This window comes from Ceratotherium simum, chromosome 19 (genome assembly GCF_057802395.1).
Source record: "Ceratotherium simum simum isolate JZ-2026a chromosome 19, ASM5780239v1, whole genome shotgun sequence".
Taxonomy (NCBI): Eukaryota; Metazoa; Chordata; class Mammalia; order Perissodactyla; family Rhinocerotidae; genus Ceratotherium; species Ceratotherium simum.
This window is the reverse complement of record NC_141918.1, coordinates 32399032-32422112: the sequence shown is the minus strand read 5'-3', so window position 1 is coordinate 32422112 and position 23081 is coordinate 32399032. Positions and strand designations below refer to the sequence as shown.

At 36.3% G+C, this 23081-nt stretch overlaps 1 protein-coding gene across 13 annotated transcripts in view; it reads left to right on the top strand.

Moving 5' to 3' along the window:
* The window catches only part of WASF1 (WASP family member 1), a 68106-nt gene extending 53895 nt beyond the window's left edge, over positions 1 to 14211 (top strand). For 8 of the 13 annotated variants that reach the window (XM_087443998.1, XM_087443994.1, XM_087443996.1 and 5 more), the window contains 7 exons: positions 843 to 977; positions 5781 to 5934; positions 7064 to 7208; positions 8677 to 8849; positions 10471 to 10650; positions 11776 to 12404; positions 13345 to 14211. In XM_087443998.1, coding sequence (XP_087300124.1) covers positions 843 to 977; positions 5781 to 5934; positions 7064 to 7208; positions 8677 to 8849; positions 10471 to 10650; positions 11776 to 12404; positions 13345 to 13502 — 1574 coding nt within the window. In that variant the 3' untranslated portion in view covers positions 13503 to 14211. Of the gene's footprint in view, positions 1 to 171; positions 349 to 842; positions 978 to 5780; positions 5935 to 7063; positions 7209 to 8676; positions 8850 to 10470; positions 10651 to 11775; positions 12405 to 13344 lie in introns of all 13 variants that reach the window. The other 5 variants (XM_087444000.1, XM_087443999.1, XM_087443990.1 and 2 more) reach the window with 5 other exon arrangements.
* Positions 14212 to 23081: the final 8870 nt, after the last annotated feature.

Sequence of the window (23081 nt, the reverse complement as noted above, 5' to 3'; positions counted from 1 at the left end):
AACGACATTTCCGTATACAATGGACCACATGTATGATGGTGGTCCCATGAAATAGTACCAGATAGCCTAGGTGTGTAGTAAGCTGTATTTTTTAGGTTTGTATAAGTACTGTAGGGGAGGAAGAAATTTTCCTCTGCCCTTCTAGGTAATTGACATAAGACCTATTAACAGGAGAAAAACAAACAAAAGTTTAATAACATGTATACATGGGAGAAACTCAGGAACACGGAGTAACTCGACAAAATGGCCGAAGCCCTCACCTTAAATGCCATCCTCAGCTACAGAGAAAAGAAGATGTTGGGGGTAGCGAGACTCAGGGACTTCAAAGGAAAGGAAGGCAATTCACAGGTAGGTGAAAAGGAGCAAAGGTTTGAAAAACAAGTGTTTGGCCACACAGAAACAGAATAACGCAGAGGGGAGCCCAACAAACAGGCTCTTCTAGGTTCCTCCCTGTCTACTACCCAGTTCATGTTATACTAAGTTGATAGCTTGCTTTCTGACACAGGTTTTTTAATCTAAATTCTTTTAGGCAGTTAACGGGGAGGCAACAAGAAAAACTTTCTGAGTCTTTTATTTCTTAAAAATAATCAGCCTAAAATAATTCTCATGTTAAAGAGACACGTTTTGAGGTGGCAAATTTTGTTCTTCTTTAGTACACTCAGTGATGTTCACATAAGAACGAAATTGCCTAATGGTGCGTTTCTCAGGCCGTATCACCATTGTTAAGTGACGCATGACTGTAAATGCCAAATCCATCAGGACAACACTTGTAAATGTTAAGTTGTTTGATATTTATCTCTGATCACATTAGATTTTATGGTACGTGTTTTATTTTTGCTTAGGTAAATATGCTGAAGATATATTTGGAGAATTATTCAATGAAGCACATAGTTTTTCCTTCAGAGTTAATTCATTACAAGAACGTGTGGACCGTTTATCTGTTAGTGTTACACAGCTTGACCCTAAAGAAGAAGAATGTAAGTTTATTCATATCATATTTTCTTTCACATACATGCTTTAGGTTAGGCGAGATAAGTGATATATTTAAGAACAGTATTAAACATGAATTTATTACAAGTCTTTTTTTACCCATGACCTTTGGTGTATATGTTGTGATAAATCAGTGAATTATCTGTAAATGCCATTAGCATGACTCTCCTGGCTTTTCTTTTCTGCTCTTTTTGTGTTTTTTTACCTCTCCTTTTGGTATACTAAATAGCTCTTAGTTTTTTGGCGTAAAAAAATCCTTAGCCAGACTTTTCTTCCATTCTCTTTCTTTTTTCTTTTCTCCCTTACAATTTATTTGTATACTTTTGTCTTAGAAATAAAAATTATTTGAAGATTACCTGAAATTCTTAGGATTGATTCTGTAAGAATGTCCTTTTTTTTTTTTTAGGAAGATTGGCCCTGTATTAACATCTGTTGCCAATCTTCCTCTTTTTCTTTTTTCTCCCCAAAGCCCCAGTACATAGTTGTGTATCATAGTTGTAGAGTTGTAGCTTTTCTATGTGGGATGCCGCCTCAGCATGGCTTGATGAGCGGTGAGTAGGTCCATACCCAAACCGGCGAACCCTGGGCCACTGAAGCGGAACACGTGAACTTAACCGCTGCACCAGGGGGCTGGCCCCCTGTAATTCCTTTTAATATGCTTTTGTGTGCGCATATTTTTAAATTGCTAAAATCTGATCTAATTATTTGCATGTTGCTTCTCACTTTAAATGAACATTTCCAAAAGAACCAAATTGCCAGTATGTAGGACAAAAATCTTCTGTACTGAGTATTAAACTAGGGATATCAAGTTAAAAAACCACATTACAGGCTGAAGTAATGGTAGAAACTTTAGTAGTAAAACAACATTTCATACCTTGATAAAATACATTGAATGCTGAAGTTTCTCAAACTCTTCTTTCTGTATTTTTTTTTACGAAAAGAAATGAAACTACTAAGAACATAATTTTCACTTATCTACCCTAGAGAATTTTTTTTTTTTGGTGAGGAAGATCATCCCTGAGCTAACATCCGTTGCCAGTCCTCCTCTTTTTGCTGAGGAAGATCGGCCCTGGGCTAACATGTGCCTGTCTTCCTCTACTTTATATGGGATGCCGCCACAGCATGGCTTGACAGGTGGTGAGTTAGTCTGCTCCGGGGATCCGAACCTGCAAACCCTGGGCTGCCGCAGTGGAGCACGCGAACTTAATCACTATGCCGCCGGGCCAGCCCCTACCCTAGAGAATTATTGGGTGTAAATCTGTTATAACCCTCTCTTCAGAGTATTTTTTTGTTGAATAACATTTTTAGTATAAATGCAAGTTATATAATAGATCTAAACTTGGAACAATAAAAATATTAAAGGGTATCACTGGAAGAAGCAAGAAGAATGTTAATGATAGATGTCTTAGTGATTGAACCAACTTCTTTTGACATAACCTGATTTAAAGCCTAAATAAGGAAAGACAAATACTTACCATGCTAAGCGTCTACTGCTTGCAAAGATATAAACGCACACGCCTGGATGTGAAAAAACCAAAATAGTACTTTTTTTTTTGATCAGCTTTATTGAGATATATTTCATATACCCTACAATTCACCCATTTACGGTATAAGTGTACAATTCAGTGGTTTTTAGTATATTCAGAGTTATGCAGCTATCACCACAGTCAGCTTTAGAACATTGTCATCACTCCAAAAAGAAACTGTATACCCTTTAGCAGTCACTCCCCATTTTTCCTTCCCCTCAGCCTCTGGCAATCACTAATCTACTTTCTGCCTCTATGGATTTGCCTATTCTGGACATTTTATATGAATGTAATCATACAATATGTGGTCTTTTGTGACTGGCTTCCTTTACTTAGCATAATGTTTTTAATGTTGGTTTATGTTGTAGATGTATTTGCGTTTCCCTGATGACTAACGATGTTGAGCATCTTTTCATGGCTTCTGAGCCATTTAGAGGCAAGTCACCCAGCAGGAAGTGGTAGAGCTAAGATTTAAAACCAGGGTTTAAATGACTTAGCAGCCATTTGTGTATCTTCTTTGGAGAAATGTCTATTCAGATCCTTTTCCCATTTTTAAATTGGATTATTTTTCTTTTTATTGTTGAGGTATAAGAATTATATATTCTGGTTCCAAGTCCCTTATCCAGATATATGATTTGCAAATATTTTCTCCTATTCTGTGAGTTATTTTTCTTGGTGGTACCATTTGAAGCATGTACATGTACATTAGTTATACTTCATGAAATTCTTGAAATAAAATCAATGCTAGTGATGAGAAGGTATTTATGGCCATACTCTCAAATATATCATTTATATCCAAAATTTCTTTTTAAAATAACTCAAACATTTAAATTATAAATATGTCATCTAAGAATACAGAAATACACAGGCAGTTCAATATATTTACAGAAATAAAAATTAACATTTAGTTTCAAAATACTGTTAAATTTTAACAGATACCTTAGCACTCCCATTAAAATTGAAAACGAAAATATAGATACGAGTAAATAACTTAAGATGTGGTTAAATGTTTAAAAAAACTTAAAGTACCAGCAATTATCAGAATTGTTTATAGTTTCCTTTAAAATTATATGGAGCATTGGGGAAGAATTCACAATCTAAAAGCTGAACTACTTAATTTGAAATTGTTTTGGGGTTGTTGAGTGGAAGGAATTTCAAAGTTATTTAATCTAGATTTTTAAGCTCAGTAAGAGTTCAAACGAAATAACATCATGACTACAATACTAAATTACAGAGTGTAATATCAATATTTTTGGGTTTTTAGTTACCATTAAATAGTAAGTAATAGTGAGAACTACCAATCTAATTCAGAAAGTATATAAAAAATGAGTTTTTGAACAGACCCATACAATTATATTTAATTCGGTTATGTTTACAAACATATTGTGCTAATTTATTGTGCTACATAATACTGTTCAAATAATAACAGATGTCATTGTTGGCAGCTGGAAGGGGTTTTGTCACAGTGGTCTGTTAACAAATAAGACAAATGATAAATGAGAGGAGTTGAAGATAGAAAAATGCTTATTACCTTACATGGTCTTTACATCCCTTACTAAGAAAGTTTTTGGAGATTAAACACTAGAGTCCATCTGGTTACGTACTTAGGGTTAATAAGTGGGGTGGGAGAGTGACAAAAATTGATCCATTTTGATGGTAGAAAACAGAGGCCATTTCTGACAGGAGCCAGAGGAACAGCATGTGGTATTGTGGCAAAAGGGTCAGCCTCAAAGGCAAACAGATCTGAGTTTTCTATTCTGGCTTTACTGCTTATTAACTATTTTGCTGTGGCCAGTTATATAATGTTTCCTACCCTTGGTTTTCTTATGTTTAAAAATAGAATAATAACAGGGCCGGCCCAGTGGCGTAGCAGTTAAGTTCGTGTGCTCCGCTTTGGTGGCCTGGGGTTCGCAGGTTCAGATCCCCGGTGCGGACCTATGCGCTGCTTATCAAAGCCATGCTGTGGCGGCATCCCATATAAAGTAGAGGAAGATTGGGACAGATGTTAGCCCAGGGCCAATCTTCTTCAGCAAAAAAGAGGAGGATTGGCGACACATGTTAGCTCAGGGCTAATCTTCCTCAAAAAATAAAAAATAAAAATAAAAATAGAATAATAGGGCCGGCCCCATGGCTTAGCGGTTAAGTGCTCGTGCTCCACTGCTGACGGCCCAGGTTCGGATCCCAGGTGCACAGCGATGCACCGCTTCTCCGGCCATGCTGAGGCCGTGTCCCACATACAGCAACTAGAAGGATGTGCAGCTATGACATACAACTATCTGCTGGGGCTTTGGGGGAAAAAAATAAATAAATAAAATTATAAAAAAAAAATAGAATAATAATTCCCATCTCATTAAATTGTAAAGATAAAATAAAAATTAAAGCATCTAGCACATATAGTGTGTACTCATTAAATATCTCTCATACTACGCTTTAGTGATAGAAAAAACTTTTTTCTTTTTCTGAATATTAATTTAGTGTTTTTAAGTGTGTTACAAGTCATGGAGCAGTGGGATTGCTGGGACTGCAGTCATGGTGTGGCCATTGCATAGCCAGCCTCGCTGCTCTACCTATTCCATAGATCCAAACATTCATGTTTGAGTCAGTTTTACTTGCGAGGATGATAAAGATACTATTTTAGGGAGAAGAGTAATTTAAGAATTATGACTGTTTAGTACCGACCTTGCTATGGTATAAAGCATTTATCCGTATTCTTAAAGCCATGATAAATATGTAAGAAGTCACCTAATTTTTTAATATCGGGAAATTACTCTAAGAGTTAAGAATGTAGTATTTTGGTACTATAGTCTATATAGCATAAAAGTCAACAGTGTGTTTAACTCAGAATGCCACTGGTAACTAATTCCTTCAGTGTTGTTGGTATAAGCTAAATAAAAGCAATAAAGGGTGATGAGAAAGAAAGATTATAGAAACAAAGAAGAGATCGTAGGTTGGTAGGGACTGAGGACGGCAAGTAGAGAAAAGAAAAAGGTATATTTGGTGGGAAATGTAGATAGGCTTCACATGTCATTAAAGCCTTCTGAGCCTTAGAAATCAAAGATTGCATTAAAACCCAGCTGACTGGGAAAATTAGGCACAAAATGATATGGCATAGAGCGTTTAAAATATGGTTCCTGATTCATAAGCCACTACGGTCACAACCTCCTGAGCCATGCTGAGTTTTAAACAAATGCAGTATGTGAATTTGTCCTTATGTTAAATCATCTTCGTAAAATAAACAAAATACATTTTCGATTTTTGTTTTAGTGTCTTTGCAAGATATAACAATGAGAAAAGCTTTCCGAAGTTCTACAATTCAAGATCAGCAGCTCTTCGACCGCAAGACTTTGCCTATTCCATTACAGGAGACATATGATGTCTGTGAACAGCCTCCACCTCTCAATATACTCACTCCTTATAGGTCAGTAGGCTAATAAATAAGAAGGCTGGTTATTTATCTCAGACTTCAAGTTCAAATGGGTAGCAGTCTACCTTCAAATGCTAAATCCCCAAACAGTATTTATTGGATAATTTGGGTAATGGATAATTTAAATAATTGGGTAATTTATTGGATAAATTGGATAATTTCACTGGGCTTCTGACCAACACAGAGAACCCTCCTTATCCATCACTTTTAGAAAATTTTTGCTTTATTTACTAGGTGAGTTCCCAAGGTTCTGGCATGCAAAAGACGAGAGTTGTTCAAGGGAGTTGTTTTGACAAGTATAATTAAGAAAAGCCAATGGCAAACTTATTAATATGAAGGGACAAGGAATTGTTACTGTCTCTTTAATTTCTAATCAGATGGAAAATAAAAAATAAAGAGCTCAAAATTCCACCACACTAACAAAATTATTTTTGCTTGTTCTTGTCTACTCTTGATCTATATGCATTAAATTTTTACATAATGAGAGTGTAGTATCTGCTTTAAAAATGCTTTTTACCATTTAAAATAAAATCTGGAATTATTCAGCCTTTCTTTGGAGTCCTTTCACGTGATTTGTTAAATGGTAATTTAAGATGCACAACATATGTCCTGAATAAAATGGCATTCAGATAGTTGTTTGGAACTGTCACTATGTAAGTCATTGGATATAACTGTTATTACAAGAATGATATTTTTTTTGTAAGATAATAAGTAAATTAGAGTATTGGCAGAAACCCTGGACAATTTCTCTATTCTAAATGTTCTTATTTAGAATAGCCTTTCAGGCTTTTACCTTTAGCAGAACCATTTGTAATTATTGAAATTTCCGAAAGGACTTTTAGAAAACTTGGTATTTAGCAAAAGTTAGGGATGAAAATAGTCCAGCTGTACTTTAAATTATTAACACCAACTCTGAAAAACATCTAGTTTTCCATTTCCCTTAGTTTCCTGTCTGATTTGTGAGAAATATTTTCTTGATGTAGTATTCTAAGTTATTTTGCCAGTATTTTTACACATACTATATTTTATTAATGTAAGAGAAAAAACATTTCAATAAAATTATTTCTATTCTGATTGCCTAAGTCTTACTAATGTATATTTTAATTGATATTTTATATTTCAGAGATGATGGTAAAGAAGGTTTGAAGTTTTATACCAATCCTTCATATTTCTTTGATCTATGGAAAGAAAAAATGTTGCAAGATACAGAGGATAAGAGGAAGGAAAAGAGGAAGCAGAAGGTATTACAAGAGATTGAAAGAATTGAAGTTAGTTTTTGTGTATTTGTGTTTTATTGCATATGTGGAACTTTATTAATCCTGTATTTGGACAGTTTTATTTTATTGGGTCCATGTAGTCAAATACTGAGGTCTTTATAACCGCACAGAAAGATCACAGTCTAATGGGGAGCAGATGAGCAATTAGATTATTAGAATATGGTATGATGAGTGCCATAACAGGGGTATGCATGGAGGGTTTGGGTAGCACAAAATAGCACCTGCTTTAGACAGAGGACAAGGTTGGTAAACACTTCCAACAAAGCTTGAGGAACAAACAGGAATTAAGTGGACCAGGGAGGAGAAAGGCATTCTGGTAAGAAGGAACAAAGGAATATTGTGCAGATATGAGTAAAGTAAATTAAGCTAATATTTTCTTACCACAGAGCATATCCTAAATGTTTTGGAAAAGTTGTTATTTTATCACTAAATTCCTTTTATCTGTCTGCTGTATTGTCATTTTCCACTTCTAATAAAATTCACTTGGATTTGCTTTATTCCATGTTAGTGATAACTAGAAATATAGAAGGAGGAAACAAAATTGGATTTAGGCAGAATTATGATGGAGACAAAGTCTGTCTTCATCATCCCTCTGTTTTTCTTGTAGCTATCTCTACTTTTGCCCCTCTTCCCCATAATGCCTTCATGTTGTTATCTTCTACACTAAACAGTATCCCAGTGTTCTAGCTAGAGTTTCCAAACTGGTGACTGGCAGCCCAGATTACACCTGCAAGTAGTGTTTTGTCCAACAAACACAGTGGTGTTAAAATTTTTGAATTGGTATGCTTCAAATGGACATGCCTATCTAGTTCACTGCAGTCCGCCTCTTATACCTGACCCTTCATTCATGTGTGTTATCTGCTTGGCCCCTTTGGGCATTTGACTTGGTTACACCTACTCGAGATCTTTCTATACTTTCTCCTACAATTGGAATCACTTTTCGTTTTATTTTTCAAATACCCTGTTTTCTATTGACAAGAGTTATTATGGGTTAATTGGACAATTGGATTTTCTCTAATGTATTGGCTAGCTAATTGGTGGCTTCCCAGATAACTTAACCTTAGTAAATTTTTCAGGTTTTGATTAGAGGTAGACAGTGCCGTTAATGGTAGAAATTTCACTCATTACAGCAAAAACTAATAGATGTGGTAGCAGAGTTGGTGAATCTCTTTTCATCTGAAAGGACTTTCTGACCTCAAATTTTATTACTTAGGCATACTATTTTTGTCTCATGCATCAATGCAATTAGAGGTTAAGAAAACATGACAAACGGGGATTACAAGCAAACTAGCTAAGATTTAGCTCTGAATGTACAAATGAACTGTCTCTGTGTTACTTTATTTACCATATTATGATGACATTGTCTTTCTCAATATTGATGTTAGAATTTTGATTGTTAACCTCTTTTTAAAAACTTAGCACTTCAGCATTTGGCTTTGTTTCAATACATCTGTTATAGCAGAAAAATCTAGATCGTCCTCATGAACCAGAAAAAGTGCCAAGAGCGCCTCATGACAGGCGGAGAGAATGGCAGAAGCTGGCCCAAGGTCCAGAGCTGGCTGAAGATGATGCTAATCTCTTACATAAGCATATTGAAGTTGCTAATGGCCCAGCCTCTCATTTTGAAACAAGGTTTCTTTCTTTTGTTTGTTTTTTAACAAAATGAATGATAAAACACTGGCTTTATTTCGAATATCTGTGCCTCTAAGTCTTAGGTCCTGAACTGTTGAACTGGCAGACCCTGTTATAAGTATAGAGATGATTTCGAAACCCTGACCACTGTGAGCCTACTGAAGTCTGGTCCTGGGCAGGTCATTTTCATACCTGGGCTTTAGTTTTGTCATCTGTAGAAAGTGGTGATGGTTGGAGTAGATGATCTTGAGGGTTATTTTAGCTTTCATCTGAAGTCTCAACTCCCTTGCAACGTTTCAGTCAAGAGTCTGCTAGAATTTCATAGTAGAGGAATAGGGTCTCAGATTTTTTTGAGGTGTTATTGATTCATTACATATAAAATAGGAGTTGAGAAAGGGTTATATTTTGTTCCTTTTTCTTTCCCCTGACTTCCTTTCTATGCTACATCTCCCACCTCAGATATATCAGGACTTTCAAAAAAAATTACTCATCCCCTTTTGTAGAAATATAGAATAGGTTCTTTTCCTTTCTCAGTAGCCAGGTGCCCTAAGTATTATACTTAAATATATATTATGCTTATACATTATACTAGCATCTCTCTGTGAAGAAGTTTGTGTATAGTTGATTGATGATAGTTATTATATATTTTATAGTTATTGATTTTTGAATGGAAAAGAGCTTAAGGTTTTCTTTTGAATAATACATGTAAATTATTGGGCCATAAGTGTGAAATATCTTGGCCTATTTTAGGAGTAATATATATGTAAGATACTATTTATCTTTATGCTTTACTGAAAGAAAGACTGAAGAATTGAGACTTTTTAAAAAATTAATAATCTATAGACAAACATTTATTTCTACTACTATTAAGGTATTTAGCTCACCCGGTAGTGTAAGTACAATAATTTCTAACTTGCTTTGTGCACATCTTTTAAATCCAACTTTGTCCCCAGCAGGCACTACAATTGGTATGTATTTATAAACCTTCACATGCTCAAAGTATCTAATATTTTGCTTAAATCTGATCTTAAGTCACATGTTGCTCAGCTATTTTCTGAGAATCCCAGCACCTTTGAAAACACCAAAAAGACGAAAACAATGTAGTTTGCCATCTTTGTGGTGCTAGCATCAGGGAGGCCTTTCTCCCTGGGTACAACACATTTGGAATTCATTTAGGTGTAAGAGAGCAGCAAGATATCCTGCTGGTAGAAAATGCTGGTTTTCATATTGTAGCTTTTTGTCATTGGCATCTTGTTGTAAAGAAGAAATGAAAGAGGGGCAGATAGCTTTGAACACAATTTGCTAAAAGTTATTTTCTTTTCTTGTTTATAAGATTCTATAAGAAATACTTTTTAACCTTGTGAATTGAATTAGTATTATAAAGTAATACAATAACTGAAGGTCATTATAATAATAAACCTGAATCAGCACGGAAAGGTTGCATTGTGAGCAGCATTCTTTGTTTTAAAAGCAGGATGAATGTAATAAATTTCTGAAAGAAGTTTCTTAAAAGTGGTTAAAATATTGGCATTCAAAAGATAAACCTTAAATATCTCATGTAAAACACTTCACTATACCAGTAACTCAAGAAAAATACACTGATATTGTGTATTTTTTTTAGACCTCAGACGTATGTGGATCACATGGATGGATCTTATTCACTTTCTGCCTTGCCATTTAGTCAGATGAGTGAGCTTCTGACTAGAGCTGAGGAAAGAGTCTTAGTCAGACCACATGAACCACCTCCACCTCCACCAATGCATGCAGCAGGAGATGCAAAACCCATACCCACCTGTATCAGGTATGTTGGGACAAGCACATGATGTTTTAGCTCAGGGCTTGGTAACCTTTTTCTTGAAAGGACTAGATAGTAAATATTTTAGCCTTTGGGGATGTATGGTTTCTGTCACAACTCCTCAACTCTGCCGATGTTGTGTGAAAGCAGCCATAGAGTATACATAAACGAATGTTTGTGTTTCAGCAGAAGTTTACTTACATAAACAAGGAGCAGATCAGATTTGGCCTGTGGGATGTAATTTGCCGACCTCGGATAAAAGCAGACACATTCTTTTGGGAAAATTTAGCTAATGAGAATTTACTTTAAAGATTAAAATGTGTTTCATTTTATTTATAGCTCTGTTGTCAAGCACATGATATGTAGTATATTAATAAAAATTAAGAATTTTTGGAATGTGTAAGAGACTAAAATGGGAACCAAAGATGTGATTGTGTTAATTGATATTAGCGGAAATAGTCTAAGAAATTGAGAGAGAATAGGCAGTTGCTCATAATAATCTTTGAGTAAAGCTATTTTGAAGTTTTTGTCCATTGTTATCCAAATTATAAATTTTTTAATAGATAAATAGAGATCAGCTTTACAATTTACAGTTTAAAAAAATCAGCCTTCTATCGCTGACTCATTTGATGATCCATCCTCAGGAAGGAAGAGGGCCATAAGTTTCCTTTGTGGTTTGTAATTAGTTGTCATTGATTTATATGAAATCATTGATTTAACTGAAGCTGTATGATGAGTCTTAATAGCTTCAGTATAAATATAGCATTGCATTGGCCACAGATATTGTTACAAATATTGTAATATAAGTGTTGATCTTTACCAAGACTCATATCACAGCATAAAATTGAGCATTTTATTCATCAAAGTAAACGTAAAATGCTTGAGTAGATATGAAAGTTGCATGAGAGGATGAGACCATTTAGGATATTACAAACCAAAGTATGACCTATTAATTTTCTTGTTGGTGTACTTTTAGTTGTTATTTCATTCTAAATACTGCTGAAGAATTTTTTGTTTCAATAGGAACATGTTAATGCATCTATCTTGATGTAATTACTGATAGTCATTTATACTTTGTGTGGTTAGTTTTTTCCCTTTTAATAACTTGCTAGGATCTCTTTATCATTTCAGTTCTGCTACAGGTTTGATAGAAAATCGCCCTCAGTCACCAGCTACAGGCAGGACACCTGTGTTTGTGAGCCCCACCCCCCCACCTCCTCCACCACCTCTTCCATCTGCCTTGTCAACTTCTTCATTAAGAGCTTCAATGACTTCAACTCCTCCCCCACCAGTACCTCCCCCACCTCCACCTCCAGCCACTGCTTTGCAAGCTCCAGCAGTACCACCACCTCCAGCTCCTCTTCAGATTGCCCCTGGAGTTCTTCACCCAGCTCCTCCTCCAATTGCACCTCCTCTAGTACAGCCCTCTCCACCGGTAGCTAGAGCTGCCCCAGTATGTGAGACTGTACCAGTTCATCCACTTCCACAAGGTGAAGTCCAGGGGCTGCCTCCACCCCCACCACCGCCTCCTCTGCCTCCACCTGGCATTCGACCATCATCACCTGTCACAGTTGCAGCTCTTGCTCATCCTCCCTCTGGGCTACATCCAACTCCATCTACTGCCCCAGGTCCCCATGTTCCATTAATGCCTCCATCTCCTCCATCACAAGTTATACCTGCTTCTGAGCCAAAGCGTCATCCATCAACCCTACCTGTAATCAGTGACGCCAGGAGTGTACTTCTGGAAGCAATACGAAAAGGTAATTTTCTCAGTGCCATTAAAAACATTGCTATGGTAGCATTAGAAACTTTCTAAATATTTGAGACAATAATGTGTTCCTCATTTATAAAATTTTAGATGATCATGTTTTTGTACAAGTCGTCTTTAGAAAATAAAGCTATGTTCAACTTACATTTTAAATCATTTTCCAGAAAATGTGTCACATTTAATCATTTTATTTTCGTATTTAGTAGGGATTCTTAAAATGTTTATTGAAAGAATGAGAAATTAAAAGTATCAGGTTTAAAGATACAGAAAATTTAGTTAAAACCCTTTATATTATGTTTAGTATGTATATTAACTCCTTTCTAAATAGTGTTTTTTTTAGTGTTAAGGCTGTCCATTTGGTGTATCAGTGACACTTGCTTTACCAGATGCCTTTAAAGGATTAAGTTTCCTCCCTTAGTAACAAAGGAAAGACGCTCATATTCATTCATTTATTCACTCAGCATTTCTTAAGCACCTACTATAGGCCAGGCACTAACAGTATAGAATGAATAATAGTGCCTTTCCCTCAAGTACTGGGGAGAAATAAAGCCACAGAAAATATACTCAACAATGTTTAATTTATTTGACCATAGAGGTAACAGAAGAAGTGTATCACTTGGTTAACTTTTTAGGGAGTAGCTAATAGACCATAATAGCTAAATAAACTGGATATCCACTGGGGTTATCTGGTAAGTTGTACCAACTAACATCACAGAAAGAACATAACATATTGAAAGACTTAATGTCTCTCTAAATATGAAAGAATTAATGTCTCTCTAAATATGATTCCTTCAAATTCTTTTTAATATGTCTTGCTTTTTATTTTCCTATTAGTATTTCTCTTGTGTATTTGATCTTATTCCAGAAAGATTGATAATATCTAGTATTTAGTATTTTGGTTTACAATGAATGGTTTGGATTTACTATATCAGGTATTCAGCTACGCAAAGTAGAAGAGCAGCGTGAACAGGAAGCTAAACACGAACGCATTGAAAATGATGTTGCCACCATCCTGTCCCGTCGTATTGCTGTGGAATATAGTGATTCAGAAGATGACTCAGAATTTGATGAAGTAGATTGGCTGGAGTAAGAAAAATGCATTGATAAATATTACAAAAATGAATGCAAATGTCCTTTGTGGTGCTTGTTCTTTGAAAATGTTTGGTCATTCCAGTGTTTTGCTTTCTTTTCCTTATGATAAATAACCGTTTTCCTCCATAATTTTTGATTTCTAAGAAAAATATTAGCATACATTTCAAACTAAATGTTTTACAGTGGCTTATCTTTTTTATTTTTCCCTGAAAAGACATAATTTGGGCAAATAAACCACTAAGTATTAAGCATGGACAGCTGTTGTTAGAGTAGCAGATTCAGTTTTTTGATATATCTTAATTGTGCACTTTGTGAATTTTAATTTAAAGAAAGCAATTGAGATTGAAATTTTGAGGGCAGCTGTATCTATTAATGAGCCTTATTCCATTTCCTGATGTTTTAAAAGAAGAAACACTGCCTTGATTATATGAATACACTCAGAAAGTACATTTAGCTTGTAGTATTGAATTCTCTTAAAGGAATGCTTGAATTTTTTTTTAATTATTGTTTTATTGTTTTTAAATACTTGCCTTATTTGAATGTTTAGCACTACCCCCTTCCCACTTATATATTGTGTGGTACGATTTTGCTTGCCTATGAGAGTTTAAAAAATTTCCATGTGAAATACTCTGACATAAACATACATGTAAGTTACATAACTGTTAAGAATAACAGTCTGATTTAATAAATGGTTCATTTTAAAGGTTCATGGGTGTTGATCTTTTAATAAAACTGTTTCTGATAGTTTATCAAATTATATAAAGTAGGCTCTAAATACATAGTAAACAAAAATTTTAAAAACCAGTTCTATATAATTTCCTCTTTTTTTTTTTTTTTTTAAAGATTTTATTATTTATTTTATTTTTCCCCCCAAAGCCCCAGTAGATAGTTGTATGTCATAGCTGCACATCCTTCTAGTTGCTGTATGTGGGACTCGGCCTCAGGATGGACGGAGAAGTGGTGCCTCGATGCGCACCCGGGATCCGAACCCAGGCCACCAGCATTGCAGCGCGCACACTTAACCACCAAGCCACAGGGCCGGCCCTATATAATTTCCTCTTAATTGTACACGTTCATATTGTCTAGTGTGTAAGGTAGCTTGTATATCATTTTTTTCTAACATCACAAAATTAGTATTTTTCAACTCCTTATACTCTTAAATTAAAATCTCAATTTACTGTCTAATTTCAGCACACCTTGACTTCAGGTGAACAGCATTGTTGAAGTTATATTTTGCAATGCTAAAATGAGTTGTTAGTGTTTACACAGTACAGATTTAGAGGTGGAGGGGAAGCAGCATTAATATCAGATTATTTAGTGTGAAGTTATGGTAGTTTGAGTGTAAGAGTGACTGCAGTCTGTATCCTTACCTTGGTTTATCCCTTTTTCAGTGCAGTTGCCAGCTCCTCCCATCAAGAGATGGGTTCTGATCCCACCTCCTTGAATCTGAGGGTCCCTGAGACTTGTTTTGGCCAATAGCATGTGGCAAAAGTAAGCTCAGGCTAGCCTGCTGGAAGATGAGAAACTTCATGCAGAGAGCTATCCCAAGAGAGACCACCATAGGCCAGCCAAGCACAAGCTCCCCTGCTGGCTGACTGGGACAGATGAGCAGGCCTAGCTAAGATTAGCCTAGCCTGGAAAAACTGTTCAGCTGACCTATAAATTTATGAGCAGAAAAAATAATGCTTATGTCTTACATCTAAGTTTTGAGGTGGATTATTTCACATAGCATTATTGTGGCAATAGATAGCTGATACATGAGGTCATTGGTAACTTGATAATTTAGTGATTATTTAGGCAGGTAACTAATGACCTATAATCTTGTGGATAAGAATGATGAACTAAATTCTATTGTAGCAATACAGTTTGGACATAAAAAATATTTCCTAATAGCTCTAACAAACAAAAGATTTTATTTGCTCTTTTGGGTAGCTTTGCCTAGAGAAAGAGATTAAATAGAGCCATTTGAAGTTTCTTTCCAACCTTATAAAAATGTGTAGTGTTGAATTTAACTCAAGAAAATATGTCACAATTTAAAGTTTGTGTTCCTAAATACGTTTATGGTCAAAAGGCAGTGGCTAGTATATAGTTTTTATAAAGTTCAGTTGTGGCCAGATAACCAAAACATAATGGTACTGGTGTTAGGGTAGTTAAGGGTGATAAAAAAGGAAATGGTTGAAAATTACTTTTTTTTTTTTTTTTTTAATTTTTTATGTATAGCAGTAACATTGGTTTATAACATTGTATAAATTTCAGGTGTACATCATTATACTTCTATTTCTGCATAGATTACATCATGTTCACCACCCAAATACTAATTACAACCCATCACCACACACATGTGCCGAATTATCCCTTTCGCCCTCCCCCCTTCCCCTCTGGTAACCACCAATCCAATCTCTGTCTCTGTGTGTTTGTTTATTGTTGTTATTATCTACTACTTAATGAAGGAAATCATACGGTATTTGACCTTCTCCCTCTGACTTATTTCGCTTTGCATAATACCCGAAATGTCCATCCATGTTGTCACAAATGGCTGGATTTCATCGTTTCTTATGGCTGAGTAGTATTCCATTGTGTATATATACCACATCTTCTTTATCCTTCGTCCCTTGATGGGCACTTAGGTTGCTTCCAAGCCTTGGCTATTGTGAATAACGCTGCAATGAACACAGGGGTGCATGTACCTTTACAAATTGGTGTTTTCAAGTTCTTTGGATAAATACCCAGCAGTGGAATAGCTGGATCATATGGTAGTTCTAGCCTTGATTTTTTGAGGAATCTCCATACTGTTTTCCATAGTGGCTGCACCAGTTTGCACTCCCACCAGCAGTGTATGAGAGTTCCCTTCTCTCCACATCCTCTCCAACACATATTGTTTCCTGTCTTGTTAATTATAGCCATTCTGATGGGCATGAGGTGATATCTCATTGTAGTTTTGATTTGCATTTCCCTGATAGTTAATGATTTTGAACATCTTTTCATGTGTCTGTTGGCCATCTGTATATCTTCTTTGGAGAAATGTCTGTTCAAGTCTTTTGCCCATGTTTTACTTGGGTTGTTAGTTTTTTTGTTGTTGAGATGCATGAGTTCTTTATATATTTTGGAGATTAAGCCCTTATCAGATGTATGGTTTGCAAATATCTTCTCCCAATTGTTAGGTTGTCTTTTCGTTTTGTTGATGGTTTCCTTTGCTGTGCAGAAGCTTTTTAGTTTGATGTAGTCCCATTTGTTTATTTTCTCTATTGTTTTTCTTGACCGGTCAGACATGGTGTTTGAAAAGATGTTGCTAAGACCGAAGTCGAAGAGCATACTGCCTATGTTTTCTTCTAGAAGTTTCATAGTTTCAGGTATTACATTCAAGTCTTTAATCCATTTGGAGTTAATTTTTGTGTATGGTGTAAGGTAAGGGTCTACTTTCATTTTTTTGCATGTGGCTGTCCAGTTTTCCCAACACCATTTATTGAAGAGACTTTCTTTTCTCCATTGTATGTTCTTGGCTCCTTTGTCAAAGATTAGCTGTCCATAGATGTGTGGGTTTATTTCTGGGCTTTCGATTCTATTCCATTGATCTGTGTGTCTGTTTTTGTGCCAGTACCATGCTGTTTTGGTGACTATAGCTTTGTAGTATATTTTGAAATCAGGGAGTGTGATACCTCCAGCTTTGTTCTTTTTTCTCAGGATTCCTTTAGCTATTCGGGGTCTTTTGTTGTGCCATATAAATTTTAGAATTCTTTGTTCTATTTCTGTGAAAAATGTTGTTGGAACTTTGATAGGGATTGCATTGAATCTATAGATGGCTTTAGGAAGTATGGACGTCTTAGCTATGTTAATTCTTCCAATCCAAGAGCACAGAATATCTTTCCATTTCTTTGTGTCTTCTTCAATTTCTTTCAGCAATGTTTTATAGTTTTCAGTGTACAGATCTTTCACCTCTTTGGTTAAGTTTATTCCTAGGTATTTTATTCTTTTTGTTGCAATTGTAAATGGGATGGTATTCTTAATTTCTCTTTCTGCTACTTTGTTGTTAGTGTATAGAAATGCAACTGATCTTTGTATGTTGATTTTGTATCCTGCAACTTTACCATATTCGTTTATTACTTCTAAAAGTTTTCTGGTGGATTCTTTAGGGTTTTCTATATATAAAATCATGTCATCTGCAAATAGTGACAGTTTCACTTCTTCATTTCCAATTTGGATCCCTTTTATTTCTTTCTCTTGCCTGATTGCTCTGGCTAGGACTTCCAGTACTATGTTAAATAGGAGTGGTGACAGTGGGCATCCTTGTCTGGTTCCTGTTCTTAGAGGGATAGCTTTCAGTTTTTCACCATTGAGGATGATATTAGCTGTGGGTTTGTCATATATGGTCTTTATTATGTTGAGGTACTTTCCTTCTATACCCATTTTATTCAGAGTTTTTATCATAAATGGATGCTGTATCTTGTCAAATGCTTTCTCTGCATCTATTGAGATGATCATGTGATTTTTATTCTTCATTTTATTAATGTGGTGTATCACGTTGATTGATTTGCGAATGTTAAACCATCCCTGCATACCTGGAATAAATCCCACTTGATCATGGTGTATAATCTTTTTAATGTATTGTTGTATGCGATTTGCTGGTATTTTGTTGAGGATTTTTGCATCGATGTTCATCAGTGATATTGGCCTGTAATTTTCTTTTTTTGTGTTGTCCTTGTCTGGTTTTGGTATCAGGGTAATGTCGGCTTCGTAGAATGAGTTAGGGAGCTTCCCCCCCTCCTCAATTTTTTGGAAGAGTTTGAGAAGGATAGGTATTAAGTCTTCTTTGAATGTTTGGTAGAATTCACCAGGGAAGCCGTCTGGTCCTGGACTTTTATTTTTGGGGAGGTTTTTGATTACTGTTTCGATCTCCTTACTGGTGATTGGTCTATTCAAATTCTCTACTTCTTCTTGATCCGCTTTTGGAAGGTTGTATGATTCTAAGAATTTATCCATTTCTTCCAGATTGTCGAATTGGTTGGCATATAGCTTTTCATAGTATTCTCTTATAATCTTTTGTATTTCTGATGTGTCTGTTGTAATTTCTCCTCTTTTATTTCCGATTTTACTTATTTGTGCCTTCTCTCTTTTTTTCTTGGTGAGTCTAGCTAAAGGTTCGTCAATTTTGTTTATCTTTTCAAAGAACCAGCTCTTGGTTTTATTAAATTTTTCTATTGTTTTTTTGGTCTCTATTTCATTTATTTCTGCTCTGATTTTTATGATTTCCCTTTTACTGATTTTGGGCTTTGTTTGTTCTTCTTTTTCCAGTTCCTTTTGGTGCATTGTTAGATTGTTTATTTAAGATTTTTCTTGTTTGTTGAGATGGGCCTGTATTGCTATAAACTTCCCTCTTAGAACCGCTTTTGCTGTATCCCATAAATTCTGGCATGTCGTATTTTCATTTTCATTTGTCGCCAGGTATTTTTTGATTTCTTCTTTGATTTCTTTGTTGACCCAGTCGTTGTTCAGTAGCATTTTGTTTAATTTCCACGTATTTGTGGCTTTTCTGATTTTCTTCCTATAGTTGATTTCTAGTTTCATACTATTGTGGTCAGAAAAGATACTTGGTATTATTTCAATCTTCTTACATTTATGGAGACTTGTTTTGTGGCCTAATATGTGATCAATCCTGGAGAATGTTCCATGTGCATTTGAAAAGAACGTGTATTCTTCGGTTTTTGGATGGAATGCTCTGTATATATCTACTAGGTCCATCTGTTCTAGTGTGTCATTTAAGGCCAATGCTTCCTTATTAATCTTTTGTTTGGGTGATCTATCCGTTGGTGTAAGTGGAGTGTTAAAGTCCCCTACTATTATTGTGTTACTGTCTATTTCTGTTTTTATGTCTGTTAATAATTGCTTTATATATTTAGGTGCACCTACATTGGGTGCGTAGATATTTACAAGTGTTATATCTTCTTGTTGGATTGTTCCCTTGATCATTATGTAATGCCCTTCTTTGTCTCTTTTTACAGTTTTTGTTTTAAAGTCTATTTTGTGTGATATGAGTACTGCTACCCCAGCTTTCTTTTCATTGCCATTTGCGTGGAGTATCTTTTTCCATCCCTTCACTTTCGGTTTGTGAGTGTCTTTAGGTCTGAAGTGTGTCTCTTGTATGCAGCATATATATGGGTCTTTTTTTTAATCCATTAAGCCACCCTGTGCCTTTTAATTGGAACCTTTAGTCCATTGACGTTTAAAGTAGCTATTGATAAGTATGTACTTACTGCCATTTTTTAACTTTTCTTTTTTTCTCAGTGTTTTAGTAGTCCTTTTCTGTTCCTTTCTCCTTCTATACAGAATTGATGGTCTCTTTAGTTTGACCTCTGTCTGAAAGCTCTACTCTTTAACTCCCCTCCTCCCTCCTTTTATGTTTTTGATATCATATCTAACCTCTTTTTTGTGCATTTGTATCCATTACGTTCTTATCATGGGAATAGATACTTTTTCCTATTTGCGGTCTTCTCTTTTTCCCTTAAATCAGTCCCTTTAACATTTCTTGTAGCACTAGTTTCTTGGTGACAAACTCCTTTAATTTTTGCTTGTCTGGGAAATTTTTGATCTCTCCTTCCATTTTGAATGATAACCTTGCTAGGTAGAGTATTCTTGGCTGTAAGTTTTTTCCTTTTAGAACTTTAAATATATTGTGTCACTCTCTTCTAGCCTGTAAGGTTTCTGCTGAGAAGTCAGCTGATAGCCTTATGGGGTTTCCTTTGTATGTAACTTGACTTTCTCTTGCAGCTTTTAGGATTCTCTCTTTATCTTTAATTCTGGACATTTTGATTATGATGTGTCTTGGTGTGGGCCTCTTTGGGTTTATCTTGTTTGGGGCTCTCTGTGCTTCCTGGACCTGGATGTCTGTTTCCTTCCTTAGGTTAGGGAAGTTTTCATCTATTATTTCTTGAAATAGATTCTCTGCCCCCTTGTCTCGCTCTACTCCTTCCGGGACACCTATAACACGGATGTTAGTGCGCTTGATGTTGTCCCAGAGATCCCTTAGACTGTCCTCACTCTTTTTAATTCTTTTCTCTTTTATCTGTTCAGCTTGGGTAATTTCTTCTAGTCTTTCGTCCAGCTTGCAGATCCGTTCTTCTGTATCCTCTACTCTGCTTTTGAGTCCCTCTAGTGAATTTTTCATTTCCAGTATTGTATTCTTCATTTCTGATTGGTTCTTTTTTATATCTTCCATTTCTTTGTTGACATTCTCACTGAGTTCATCTATTCTTCTCCCCAGATCAGTGAGCATCCCTTCACTTTCAGTTTGTGAGTGTCTTTAGGTCTGAAGTGTGTCTCTTGTATGCAGCATATATATGGGTCTTTTTTTTAATCCATTAAACAGTCAAACACTCTTTGTTTGAACTCTGTCAGGTAGATTGCTCATTTCTGTCTCACTTAGTTCCTTTTCTGGGGTTTTGTCCTGTTCCTTTACTTGGAATGTATTCCTTTGCCTCCTCATTTTGCCTCTTTCCCTGTGCTTGTGTCTACGTATTAGGTAGGTCAGCTACGTCTCCTGCTCTTGGATAGGTGACCTTATGTAAGTGATGGCTTAGGAGGCCTGCCGTGTGCTTCCCTCAGTTCTCAATGTTCCAGGGGTGACCTCTATGTGGGCTACGTGTGTCCTTCTCTTGTAGCCTGTTTGCTCTCCCTGTAGGCGCCCAGGGAGGCCGAATATGCTCCTGGCCAGCTGTTGTAATGCTCAGCTGCTTGTAGTTGTTGTGGGCCCTTCAGTCTCTTTATCAGGTGTGGGGAGCCCCAGCACAGTTGACTGCAAGTTCTAATACCACATTTGTGTTGCAGTATTTCTTTTAAGTTAGTAGGCCCCCAGCGTGGCAGGTTGTTAGGCTCAGGGTCTTACAATTGCTATAACCCTCCAGCCTTTAGGTCTCTTGTCAGCTCCCTGAGGACTGCAGCTGGGTGGGGCTGGCCTCAGGCACAGGAGCACCCAATTGTTTCAGGCTTTGGAACAAAGCCTTCCAAAGCCTGAACAAGCAAAACCCCCTGTGTGGGTCTTTCAGAAGCACAAGTCTTCTGCAGCTGACAAGCCCTGCCGCCCACAGGTCCACACACACAGTCAACACAGTCCTGCCCTGTGTGCGTGCCCCAACCTCCCGAAGCGGACCCAGTCTCTCCATGGCGGGAGCCCCACACACTCCACCACCGCCCCACACTCTCCACCTGCTCCTTGTGCACGTCCTGCCCTGCTGAAGTCAGCTCAGTTGCCATGCTGCAGAGAATCCAGTCACCAATCTATGCAGACCCACAAGTTGCCTGAGGGCTTGTTGTTGGGTGGGGCCAGTCTCTAGGGTGGGCTGCCTGCCCTGGCTGAGCTGGATTAAATCAGTGCTCTAGCTGGTGGGGCAGACCCTGGGCTAGCAGGCCTCAGGGAGAACTCCAATGGCATTTGTGTCAGCACACCACACCAGGCCACAACAATGGCCGCCGCCAATGTCCCAGTCCCTGGAGAGGTCTCACCCCTCACCGAGATGCCCTCAGGGCCTATTAGGTGAGTCTCTTTTCACCACAGCACTGTGCACCTTTCTTTCTGGTGATTTTAGGTTGCTTTCTGAAATGGGTGAGTTTGCGCGTGGGCCCTAGTAAACATACTGCTGCTATTTATTTTTTCATTTTCACTCTACTACATTTATCTTGACCCCAGCTTTTTTTAAAACTACCTCCCTAAACTGAAGCAAGCATAAAATAAATTATTTAGGGCTCCTGTATAGTTCAAGAAATTCCTTTTGGAATTCACAATCTCTGTATTATTTACTTAATAAAAAATGCAAATAAAAAAATACAAGATTTTAATCATGCAATATCAGAATTTAAAGATAGCTATGCTCCGTTGAACTAATGAAAATGAAATATTAAATTATAGTATCTCTAAGTTGTGTCATATAACTGCAGTTAATAGAAATCATCGTACTGAAGCCAAACGGAATGTATAGGACCCTTGTAATACACAGAATAAGTCTTTTCCTCCCTTTATTCATTGCTGTACGAAGAACAAATTTATTTATGTTCTCCATGACTTGGCTGTAGAATGCAACAGTAATCTCTGTTGCTTTTCAAGCCTGACAGCCAGGCTCTGAATAAAGAATGAATACCAGCCTTGAATGAACATTTCAGGCACTTTTTTTTTTTTACAGGCTAGTTATCAATACCTTTTATTATTGTAAGGCCAGCTGCTCTTTTTTTCCTTTAGAAAAAAAAATTTAAGCAACTGAGCATGTATTGAAGTCATCTTTCTCAGGATATTTATAGTTTCTGCTCTTTCCTATGATAGACAAATTTGTTTAGCAGTAATGACTTTGAATATTTTATAGTATCTATATAAATATGTTCCTTGTGTAAGTGTGTTAGGCCATCTTTTTCAGTACTGTTCTTTTGATATAGGATATTGATGTTTCCAGGAGTAATAAAATTTCCCATTCACCTTTTTGGCCTGGAAACAATATAAAAGACACAAGAACCATCAAATCACAATATGTCTTCTATTGTAACAGGTTTCAATATTACTTAAAAGCATCTATTCCATTCTTACCTTTGAAAGCCTTGA